Source organism: Acomys minous, assembly GCF_964271855.1.
Source record: "Acomys minous genome assembly, chromosome: 10".
Taxonomy (NCBI): domain Eukaryota; kingdom Metazoa; phylum Chordata; class Mammalia; order Rodentia; family Muridae; genus Acomys; species Acomys minous.
The window spans coordinates 6884683-6897038 of NC_140491.1; the positions used below are offsets into that span (position 1 = coordinate 6884683).

The 12356-nt window shown below is 53.3% G+C and overlaps 1 protein-coding gene across 6 annotated transcripts in view; it reads right to left on the reverse strand.

The window, feature by feature from the left end:
• The window catches only part of WDR19 (WD repeat domain 19), a gene marked incomplete at its 5' end in the record, with an annotated part of 191913 nt that overhangs the window by 4742 nt on the left and 174815 nt on the right, over nt 1-12356 (reverse strand). For all 6 annotated transcript variants that reach the window (XM_084799504.1, XM_084799503.1, XM_084799501.1 and 3 more), the window contains 5 exons: nt 3052-3202; nt 4355-4436; nt 6877-7001; nt 10434-10530; nt 12006-12083. In XM_084799504.1, the coding sequence (XP_084655630.1) occupies nt 3052-3202; nt 4355-4436; nt 6877-7001; nt 10434-10530; nt 12006-12083 (533 nt within the window). The remainder of the gene's footprint in view (nt 1-3051; nt 3203-4354; nt 4437-6876; nt 7002-10433; nt 10531-12005; nt 12084-12356) is intronic.

Sequence of the window (12356 nt, forward strand, 5' to 3'; positions counted from 1 at the left end):
GATTTCCTCTTCCGTGTCCTGATGGTAAAGCCACCAGTGCTATTCGAGCAGCCCTTCCTGGGCCAGTGGGCACATCCTAATTCTGTGCCAGCCAATATGGTGGCTGTGAGACACGTGTAGCTTAGCACTTTATGTGATGTAGTTCAAGGGACTAAGGGTTTTTTGTTGTTGTTTTTGTTTTGTTTTGCCTGCATGTACACCTGCATGACAAAAGAGGGCACCAGATCTCACTATAGATGGTTGGGAGCTACCATGTGGTTGCTGGGAGATGAATTTAGGACCTTTAGAAAAGCAGTCAGTGCTCTTAACCACTAAGCCCTCTCTCCAGCCTCCAAAGGGCTAAGTTTTAAATCTTATTCTATTTTAAAATTTAAGAGCCACCAGTGACCAGTTGGTGCCATTTTGGAGCACATAGCTGTCCATCTTGCATTCACTTCCCTGCACAGTCCCCTCCACACTGGAAGCTTCCCTGCGTCTGACTTGGTCTGAAGCCACGTAGGCTGACCAGCCTTTAGAAAAGGTGTGTTCATGTAGGCCCGGCTAGCTTCAGAGCTCTTCCGCGGGGCAGCTCCTGTCACAATTAGCGTTTGTGCTGGCTAGTTTTATGCCAACATGACACTAGCTGGAGTCACTGGGGACGAGGGAGCCTCAGTTGAGAAAACACCTCCCTAAGATCAGCTGTAGACAAACAAGTTGTTTTCTTAACAGTGATTGATGGGGAGGGCCCAGCCCATTGCCCATGGGGCCACCCCTGGACGATGGTCCTGGGTTCTATAAGAGAGCAGGCTGAGAAGCCAGACACAGCACCCTGCCATGGCCTCGGCATCAGCTCCGGCCTTCAGGTTTCCACCCGCTGCGTTCCCGTCCTGACTCCTTCACTGATGGACTACCCCCTTGCTTTGTTCATGGTGTTGCATCACAGCAATAGTGACGCTGACTAGGACAGTGTGAGGTTGGACTTGCTTCTGCTTGCCATTACCCAGTGAGTCACTTTGCCCGTTGGGTCAAGGTCCCTAGTTATGAAGTCACTGCTGTGGTTAAGCAGTGCATAGCTGCAGTTGATTTTTCCTTGTGGATGCTAAGTGATGTTTTCTAGTTCTTACATCTAGGATATAGTTCCCCACAAACAGCACACACATTGAAGGTGTGCTCCCCAGTGCTAGCAGCGTTCAGAGAGGGCCTTTGGGAAGTGCTGGTCTGGGCTCTGCCTTTGTGGATGAACTGATCACTGGCACAGTCAGAATCTGAGTGGGATGACTGGGGAGCATATCCTTGAAGACTCTTCCCTTGTCTGTCTCTCCCTGCTTACTGCCACAGGGAGAACATCCTGCCATGTGCTCCCCACCTCCCCACAGGTGGGGGAGGTCTGGGGAATGGGCCCTCTGCTGCTTTCTGAAGCAAGGTCCTACCCTCTGTCTGTCTGCAGCGCTGTGTCAAGGTCCTACCCTCTGTCTGTCTGCAGCGCTGTGTCAAGGTCCTACCCTCTGTCTGTCTGCAGCGCTGTGTCAAGGTCCTACCCTCTGTCTGTCTGCAGCGCTGTGTCAAGGTCCTGCCCTCTGTCTGTCTGCAGTGCTGTGTCAAGGTCCTACCCTCTGTCTGTCTGCAGCGCTGTGTGTCAAGGTCCTGCTCCCTGTCTGTCTGCAGCGCTGTGTCAAGGTCCTACCCTCTGTCTGTCTGCAGCGCTGTGTCAAGGTCCTACCCCCTGTCTGTCTGCAGTGCTGTGTCAAGGTCCTACCCTCTGTCTGTCTGCAGCGCTGTGTCAAGGTCCTACCCCCTGTCTGTCTGCAGTGCTGTGTCAAGGTCCTACCCTCTGTCTGTCTGCAGTGCTGTGTCAAGGTCCTACCCTCTGTCTGTCTGCAGTGCTGTGTCAAGGTCCTACCCCCTGTCTGTCTGCAGCGCTGTGTCAAGGTCCTACCCCCTGTCTGTCTGCAGTGCTGTGTCAAGGTCCTACCCCCTGTCTGTCTGCAGTGCTGTGTCAAGGTCCTGCTCCCTGTCTGTCTGCAGCGCTGTGTCAAGGTCCTACCCCCTGTCTGTCTGCAGCGCTGTGTCAAGGTCCTACCCCCTGTCTGTCTGCAGTGCTGTGTCAAGGTCCTGCTCCCTGTCTGTCTGCAGCCCTCCTGTTAGTATGGGATTTTCACACTGAGGACATCATGGTTCTGTTCATCTCTCCACAGCAGACAATGCTGTCTACAGAAGAGCCATCTTCTCCACAGGACAGCACTGCTTACACTGGACAGTGAGCTTCACAGGCAGGCTCCGTGGGGCCCTGGGGATGGTACTTTCCTGAATAAAAAGGCAGATGCTGCACTCTGATCCTCTCACTTCTTCCTGCCTTGGATGGATGAGGTGTCTAGATATGGCAGCTGGCTTGCAGCCTAGAGGGGGGAGTAGTTCTGTGCGGTCAGTGGCCCACTGGGAAAATAGGAAGATCTGTTTGGGTGGCATCAGGACAGAGTGTCACCAGCCCTGGTCTATGATGCCTTGTGTATGATGCACATAAATTCTGACTTGAGACATTATTGGGGTTGCTGTTGCTTTTATCCCCTACATTAGGTATCCTTTTTTTCTTTTCTTTCTTTCTTTTCTTTCTTTTTTTTTTTTTTTTTTTTTTTGGTTTTGAGACAGTTTCTCTCTGTAGCCTTGGCTGTCCTGGACTCACTCTGTAGACCAGGCTGGCCTCGAACTCACAGCGATCCACCTGCCTCTGCCTCCTGAGTGCTGGGATTACAGGCATGAGCCACCGAGCCTGGCTTTAGGTCCCTTTCTTACTGTGATAAAATCTGTAACAAATCGCCTGAAGGGAAGACATTAATTTTGTCTTGTAGTTCAAAGGAGTCTGTGATAGGAGTGCCAGAAGCAGCTCTCTTCTCCTTTCTATTCAGCTTGGGACTGCAGCCTGCATCCACAGTAAGTCTCTGCAAAGCCCCTTATCTACACAGCCAAAGGTGCGTCCCCCACCCCCACTCCTTTATGAAGCCGTGGAATCAGAAGCTCCGCCTGAAAGCTGCCTCCGATGCTGTGGTTGAAAGTAGGATGGCTGTGTCTGCTCACCTGACCATCGCCTCGATTTTCTTTTTGTACTTGGCATCAATTTTGTTGCGGTATTCCGGCCTCATCAGCATAGCTGCAAAGCTGAAGGCAGAGTTCTTCAGGCCTGCACGGTGACACTCGATCACAGTAGACGTCAAGATAGGCACAATGTCTGCAAGGCACATGGGAGCAGACAGCGCACAGCTGAGCGCAATGCTAGTTTAGGCTACATGAGACGTATCTTAAAACCAAAGGAGAACGGGGTGGTGAATTATGAAACATGGGCCAAATCTGGCCTTCTGACTTTTGTGTGACCCATGAACTAAGAATGGTTTTTATATTTTTAAGTGGTTGAAGTAAATTTCAAAATAATATTTTGTGATGTGTTAAAACTATATGAGGTTCGAATTTGTGTCCAGAAATTAAAGTTCTACTAGAACCCAGCCCATTTTATTCACATCAAATGGCATTAAAAGTTTAGCATTGGCCCCTTATAGCACGTTTGCTGACACCTGTCACATTGTGTGAGGAAGTCTGTTCATTTAAGAATGTTAGGATGACAAGGCTTTCCAGGAGAAAGGGACCTTTCCCAGAAGCCATGTCCTACCAGGCTTAGACCCAGGAGATGACAATGTCATCTTGGACATTTTACCTCCCTTTGGCCTGGCTTGCTTATCTAGAAAATAAAAACAGTAGCTACATGTGCACACAAGTCCAGAGCCTGTTACCAACAGAGAGACCTTAAACACCGGATGTGAGCCTGCCTTTGGGGCCTGGGCTTGGGGAAAGTCCCTGTTTCCTGGACTGTGTGGCTCGAGGCACCGTGTGTACTTGTGCTGGCTGCTTGCTTTCTGGCAGTGGGAAGAGGCCAGGTAGGAAGCTCCTAGGTGACCCGCTGCCAGTCAAAGGTCTGGGTTGGGGATTTAAAGCACTCCTGGCACACACATTTCAGACTTGGCGTCCCAGCATGCTCTGGTTGGTGTGACTCAGGTTCTGTGTGACTGCACCCAGAGGAGACTCACAGGCTTCTGCCTGCGCTGCTTCCCTTTGCGCTTTGCTGCAGGCACCCTGTTCCTGCTCCTTTGCTGACCTCCGCCTTTGGTGTACTAGGCTTGCCTACTGTATTCATGTGCTCAGCCCTCTAGTTTCTGGGACAAGTGTTAAATTCTGGGGTGTCTTAGGGACCCCAGCCTACCACTTCCTAGAAATGTTGTGGGGATAAACGATGCAGCAACACAGCGAACTGTGAAGGTGCCGGGTGGGGAGAGCCCGCCTCAGCACCTGTCTGAGTGTGCAGAGTGCGCTCTGCTGAGACAGTACTTACGTGACGGGAACTTGCTGATGTTGTTGGCCACCCGAATGAGCATGCGTGCCCCCTTCATGTGGTCCCCACTCTTAACGTGAATCTGAAATAGATGGTCACAGCCTCATATTAGCTCCAGTCTATGCTTTCTTTCCCCTCGCTTGTGGCCCAGAACACGGCTGAGCTGGGCCTTTGTTTCCTATTTTTCCTTTAGCAGCTGGCACCTAGCACCATAGATACGCTCAGTATTGTATTTTGCCTTGGGCTACCCATGTCAGTCTGAATCGCTGGTCCCTCTTTTATGTAACAGCATGTAAATTGGCCTCTCTATGGCGCTAACATGTTGTCTACATTGTAGTGAGACCTGAGCAATGAGTCAAGGGGCCAGGGGAAGGAAGAGGGGTCAGTGGCAGGCAGTGCATCCAGCCTGTGGTGGCTGGGCCTGAAGTGAGGCAAACATGCATGCTGAAGGTGGGTGGCATCAATCTCCAGTAGGCTGATGCCCAGCCCCAAAGCCATAAGGATGCTGTAACAGTTTTGCAGTCATTTCTTCAGCCTTGACAGGGTTAAACAGCTTATGTCATAGTAGTCATCATCATCTTCTTCCTCCTCCTCCTCTTTTCCAAGACAAAAGTTTCTCTGTGTAGCCCTGGCTGTCCTGAACTTTGAGGACCAGGCTGGCCTTGAACTCAGAGATCCGCCTGCCTCTGCCTCCTCCAGTGCTGGGATTAAAGTCATGTGCCACCTCCATCCCGCCTTGTTTTGTTTGAGACAGGGTCTCTCTGTGTAGCCTTGGCTAGCCTGGAACCCACTATGTACACAAGGCTATCCTTGGATTCATAGAGTTCCAACTGCCTCTGCCTCCCAAGTGCTAGGATTAAAGTAAAAGCCACCATGCCCAGCGCAAGGGTTAAGCAGTTTTGAGATCACAGTCACAAATACCAGAAAGTCCTGGCAATGCTTGCTGCTATGGGAGAGACTGGCACAAAGCAGGGTCACAAGGGTGCTCCCCCATGGAGGGGAGTGAAAGGCTGGCCCAGCATGGAAGAGACAGGCTCAGGGAGCTGAGGGCAGCTGCGCTTCGGCAGCTCCTTCCAGACCCTGCTCTGGCTTCTGCTCCATCCCCACCGCCTTGTTTTGAACCCTTCTCCAGTTCTTGGGCCTCCATTGTGCTGGGTATGCATTCCTGAGGCATTGGCATCATTTCTCATGTCTGAAGCTGGCAAAGACCCCTCAAGACCCCTCTGCCTCTCTACCACTGAGCGCCCCACCCCCAAATGCCCAGAAGAGAAACACTTCTGGGACTGAATGTTAATACCTGCTTTTTGTAATTAGTGATTTGGGCCTGTGTGATCCACCATGGCTGTGTAAATCTAAACATTAAAGTTACATAAAGTCAAAAGCCACTGTTTGCTGTACCAGCTCCACGCCAAGTGCTCCACAGCCAGGCAAGGGGCCACCGTACTGCTTAGCACAAACACCAACAGTTCTGCCACTAGAAAGCTGTGCTGGACACTGTTTATCTAGCTGATAACTAGGATTTTACTCCTTTGTGACTTGATTGTGTCAGGGGCCGTGAAGATTAAATGAGCTAGCTGGGCTGGACAAACACTGGTTTAGCACCAACATAGAAAGAGGAATTTGATATTACTGACATTTTGGGAAAAATATGTAAATTGAAGCCTTTTGCATCCTTACAAAGATCCGATTATATGATATACATAAGGGGTGGGGGAGCTGGAGAGCTGGCTCAGCAGGCGTGAGTTCTGCTCCCAGTACCAGTGGTGGGTGGTCATAATCTGTAACTCCAGCTCCCGGGGCATCTGACACCTGTGGTTTCTGTGGACACACACACACACACACACACACACACACACACACAAACACACACACACACACACTTAAAAATAACAAAAACACTGAGGAGCCAGGCATGGTGGCGTGTGCCTGTAATCCTAGCACTGGTGAGGGGGAAGCAGAGGCAGGAAGACGGCCACACTTTTAAAACCAGCCTGGTTTACATGCTGAATTACAGGCCAGCCAGGGATAAACAGCATGACTCCGACTTAAAACAGACAACAACAGAACAAAAGCCCCATGTCCAGGGTTGGGGTGTAGGTCAGAGACACAGCACTTGTCTGTGGTGTGTGAGGCCTGGGCTTAATCCCCATCTACATACACACAGAAAAAAACAAAACAAAAGCAACCAAACAAAACGTCTCCAGATACAGCCAGAACAAATAGGCCAGCCCGAGCTAAAACAAACAATAACAAAACCCAAAACACAGAGAAGTCCACATGGCAAAGTCTGTTCCCGTCCTTCTTCCTCCCCCTTGAATGGGATTTGGTGCCCGGAACCCGCCTCATACTTCCCTCTCGCCCTCCTCTATGTTGCTTTTGCTACTTGAGAACACAGAGATGCAGGAAATGGTTCTAATGCTTGGAGAAGCACCAGACACCCCATGGCAGGAGCAGAGGACGCCCCGTCGCAGGGGCAGACCTCCTGATGGGTTAGAGCCCACACCACTCCCTCCCGGCCTCACCTTCACGAGTATGTAACTGTGTAGGATCATGAGGTTGGTGGCCATCTCTGAGGGGATTTTGATCTTCTGGGATTTAAGTTCTGCGTACATACTGAAAAGAACATCATGTGCATTCCGATAGTTTCCTTGGAAAAAAAGCAAAATGGTATTACTGCAGAAGACTTGAGACCCACACCTCACAACGAAGTCCGCTATGGGGTTACTGACAGCTTTTCCTATTTTTGCTGATGGTAATAACAGCCAGCAAGTCACTCTGGGGAAAATGCTGGTGTCATAGAGTCACCCCCAAGGTGCACTGAGTCCTCCAAGTTCAGCCTCCTTCTCAGGCCCACGGTTAGAGCTCCCACCCTCTTCCGCAACCCGAGCCGATCCATCAGCCTTCTTCTGGACCTTCGTCAGGACTGTCAGGGCTTCGAGTACCTCAAGCCTTACCCTAAGTCACAACCCAGCCCTCCCCAAAGGGATGGTGTCACAGCTCAGTGGCATGATTATCAGTAGGTGTGAGGTGCCACCCCCAGCACCACAAAACCAGACCCCCAAAGGCAGTGTGAGCAAGTGGAAATTCCTGAGCAGAGGCTCAAAGCCCTGCTGGAGCTGGCTGCCACCTTCCAGCCCTGGTCTTCCCAGGCAGGCAGCAGCCTCACTAGCCTCGTTTTTTCCTCGTCACTTGCTCTCTGGTCCCTCACCCCAAGCTCTTGCCACTACCCTTAACTCCACCCTCCGTCTCTGCTCACACCTTGCCTTATGAGGCCCTGGTCCTTAACTCCATCCTCCGTCTCTGCTCGCACCTTGCCTTATGAGGCCCTGGTCCTTAACTCCACCCTCCGTCTCTGCTCACACCTTGCCTTATGAGGCCCTGGTCCTTAACTCCATCCTCCGTCTCTGCTCGCACCTTGCCTTATGAGGCCCTGGTCCTTAACTCCATCCTCCGTCTCTGCTCACACCTTGCCTTATGAGGCCCTGGTCCTTAACTCCATCCTCCATCTCTGCTCACACCTTGCCTTATGAGGCCCTGGTCCCTTCTGATCATATTCCTCTCTCCAACTTAGCACTTGTCACCCTGAATAGCACAAACTCTGAACTCAATTTCTTCCTTTACCTTCTAATCATGAACCTCAAGGGCAGAACTGTGGCCCAGTTCTCTCTGGGTCCTGAGTTCCTAGGATGTGTCCGACGGACAGCAGGTTTCAGTTCAATGTGAGCAGAATTAAGTGTGACTTCTAGGCTGAGTTACATAGCTAAAGCTTGTTTCCAAACAAAATGTACATGAGTGGTGATAGCAGACAAATTCTCTGACTTATTCAGTCAATATTTACGGAACATGCAAGTAAACAGAATTATTCTCAAGATTCTGTAAGCAGTTCTGAAGGTTCTGAAAAGCCAGGTCCATAACGATTCAACATGGCATCTAGCATCTCTCATCTGTGAAGGTCAAACCCATGCAGTGATGGGACATGGCGTGGGGTGCTGCAGAGGGCAGAGCAGTGACGGGACATGGCGTGGGGTGCTGCAGAGGGCAGAGCAGTGACGGGACACGCCGTGGGGTGCTGCAGAGGGCAGAGCAGTGACGGGACATGGCGTGGGGTGCTGCAGAGGGCAGAGCAGTGACGGGACACGCCGTGGGGTGCTGCAGAGGGCAGAGCAGTGGCGGGACATGCCGTGGGGTGCTGCAGAGGGCAGAGCAGTGACGGGACATGGCGTCGGGTGCTGCAGAGGGCAGAGCAGTGACGGGACACGGCGTGGGGTGCTGCAGAGGGCAGAGCAGTGACGGGACACGGCGTGGGGTGCTGCAGAGGGCAGAGCAGTGACGGGACACGCCGTGGGGTGCTGCAGAGGGCAGAGCAGTGACGGGACACGCCGTGGGGTGCTGCAGAGGGCAGAGCAGTGACGGGACATGCCGTGGGGTGCTGCAGAGGGCAGAGCAGTGACGGGACACGGCGTGGGGTGCTGCAGAGGGCAGAGCAGTGACAGGACACGCCGTGGGGTGCTAGAGAGGGCAGAGCAGTGACGGGACACGGCGTGGGGTGCTGCAGAGGGCAGAGCAGTGACGGGACACGCCGTGGGGTGCTGCAGAGGGCAGAGCAGTGACGGGACACGCCATGGGGTGCTGCAGAGGGCAGAGCAGTGACGGGACATGCCGTGGGGTGCTGCAGAGGGCAGAGCAGTGACAGGACACGGCGTGGGGTGCTGCAAAGGGCAGAGCAATGACAGGACACGGCGTGGGGTGCTGCAGAGGGCAGAGCAGTGACGGGACACGCCGTGGGGTGCTGCAGAGGGCAGAGCAGTGACGGGACACGGCGTGGGGTGCTGCAGAGGGCAGAGCAGTGACGGGACACGCCGTGGGGTGCTGCAGAGGGCAGAGCAGTGACGGGACACGCCATGGGGTGCTGCAGAGGGCAGAGCAGTGACGGGACATGCCGTGGGGTGCTGCAGAGGGCAGAGCAGTGACGGGACACGGCGTCGGGTGCTGCAGAGGGCAGAGCAGTGACGGGACACGCCGTGGGGTGCTGCAGAGGGCAGAGCAGTGACGGGACACGCCGTGGGGTGCTGCAGAGGGCAGAGCAGTGACAGGACACGCCGTGGGGTGCTGCAGAGGGCAGAGCAGTGACGGGACACGCCGTGGGGTGCTGCAGAGGGCAGAGCAGTGACGGGACACGGCGTGGGGTGCTGCAGAGGGCAGAGCAGTGACGGGACACGGCGTCGGGTGCTGCAGAGGGCAGAGCAGTGACGGGACACGCCGTGGGGTGCTGCAGAGGGCAGAGCAGTGACGGGACACGCCGTGGGGTGCTAGAGAGGGCAGAGCAGTGATGGGACACGCCGTGGGGTGCTGCAGAGGGCAGAGCAGTGACGGGACACAGCGTGGGGTGCTGCAGAGGGCAGAGCAGTGACGGGACACGGCGTGGGGTGCTGCAGAGGGCAGAGCAGTGACGGGACACGCCGTGGGGTGCTGCAAAGGGCAGAGCAGTGACGGGACACGGCGTGGGGTGCTGCAAAGGGCAGAGCAGTGACGGGACACGCCGTGGGGTGCTGCAGAGGGCAGAGCAGTGGCGGGACACGCCGTGGGGTGCTGCAGAGGGCAGAGCAGTGACGGGACACGGCGTGGGGTGCTGCAGAGGGCAGAGCAGTGACGGGACACGGCGTGGGGTGCTGCAGAGGGCAGAGCAGTGACGGGACACGGCGTGGGGTGCTGCAGAGGGCAGAGCAGTGACGGGACACGGCGTCGGGTGCTGCAAAGGGCAGAGCAGTGGTCCTAGAGACAGATGGTGCAGTTGCAGAGAAAACAAACAGCCCAACAAGAGAAGGCCTCAGCATAGCTACTGCACAGCCCCTGGATAGTAACTGCTTTTCCTTCTCTTAGTCCTAGAAAAGGTGATCTTAGTCCTTTGCGGTTAGAGCAAGCCCAGGCCAGGAGCTAGATGCAGCTACTCTTTCCTGGGCTTTATTCCATTACCTACTTGGAATTCTCAGGAACCTGGGGCTGGAGAAGTAGCCTGGTGGTAAACCCTGTCCTGACTTGAGCCCCAGCACCACAGAAGCCAGCAGCGTTAGGGACGCACCTGCAGACTGCTCCTCCCTGGCGATGATGATGGCGGTCCGCGCAGCTTCTCGGTACTGTTTCAGAGCCATGTACAAGCGGAACAGGTACTTGGCATCCTGGTGTACAAACCATTAGTGAAATACCACTAGCCAAGTGGAGAAACACTATAACTCTGCCTTTCAGTCATAACTACATTCAGCCCCCAGTAACAGAAGTGACGTGTTTTAAAAACCAGTGAGTCAGCCATCAGATGTCTGCTGAGCTTAGTATTTGCAGGTACTTATTCTAAGTGATCAGGAAGTGTTAGCTGAGCTGAATCCTCAGACCTACCCTATCCTCTTGTTGTCCGTGGTATGGCGAACACAAAGGGCCAGTGACGCTCTGGAGCATTCCATCCCCAACCTGGGCTGGGGAGTGGAAAGCTGGACACCTATGAAGTTTTCTCTCCTGTTGATAATTCCCCTGACCATTTTCACCTGACTCCAAATGGAGGCGGTTTCCTCTGTGCCTGGGGCTGCTTTCCAGGTTATTAAAATTAGTGGACATAACGGGAGGGGGCGTAGGACAGTCAGCAAGGGACTGTGTCTTTTGGCAAGTCACCCGAACCCCTCCGGGTCTCAGTAAGCTGTAAGATAAGGGCGATGGGCGCAGAGATTCAGTCTCCTCCCCACCGTGAGGCCACCACTGTCTCTCCATACCAGAGACTAGAGGCTGTCTCAGCAGATGGCTTTGCACATGAAGGCAAAGGGAATCAGAGGGCTCTGGGCTCTTCGTAAGGCGTCGCATCTGTCCTCACTGGGATGGAGACCTCGGATCTCCATCGTAGCCCTCAGGGACCATGGGTTCTGACATACGCTCTTAGCCCCTGACCTTATAGTGATTTATATTTAACATGATTTTATGCTAATTCTAAAATTTTTAGAATATGGATAAAACAATCTCATTTTTAGGGCTTAGTGCCAAGTTAATAGTTTCAATGATTATTTTACACAATTTCTAGAATAAACAAAATTGTGACAGTTTAGAAAAAACTGGGTGGAGAGGACCGTTACATCAAGGGGCGTAGCTACTGTCCAGGTCCACGGTCAGTTCTAAGGAATGGCATTCATGGCACCTCTAACATGTGGGTGTGGCTACCTTCCGTGTGACACTTCTATAAGTCTGCTGAGCCATGACAGGTAAAAAGGCAAGACAAGGCACAACTGAGGCATGAACACACAACCATGCAGAACCTCCTGTACCTCCGGCATGCAGTCCCTGTCCCCATCAGAACCCCCTGTACCTCCGGCATGTGGTCCCTGTCCCCATCAGAACCTTCTGTACCTCCGGCATGCCACCACTGTCCCCATCAGAACCCCCTGTACCTCCGGCATGCCACCACGGTCCCCATCAGAACCCCCTGTACCTACGGCATGCCACCACGGTCCCCATCAGAACCCCCTGTACCTCCAGCATGCCGTCCCTGTCCCCATCAGAACCCCCTATACCTCTGGCATGCCACCACTGTCCCCATCAGAACCTGTCCCTGTCCCCATCAGAACCTCCTGTACCTTCGGCATGCCACCACTCTCCCCGTCAGAACCCCCTGTACCTTCGGCATGCCGTCACTCTCCCCCATCAGGTGGTCTATCAGCTGATTGGTTAGCAGTTCATCTTTGGCCTGGCCCACCTGTTTCATGGAGAAAAACCTTACTAAATACTGCATCTCAAACTTAGTAGGGATGGGAAGGGCGGGCTGGGTAGAAGACGAACAACTTTCTGCTAAGGAAATGACGTAAAATCCAGGCAAATGACTTGAAATACAATTTAACCCAGAGACCTTTTTCATTGGTTTGAATTCCATCCTTAGAAGCTTTTCTTAAGCTGCTTGTATCAAAGTATGGTCTTTTCCTTTGTACCCACAGAAAATGTACTTCTAGGGTGTTTCAGTGAAAACATCAAG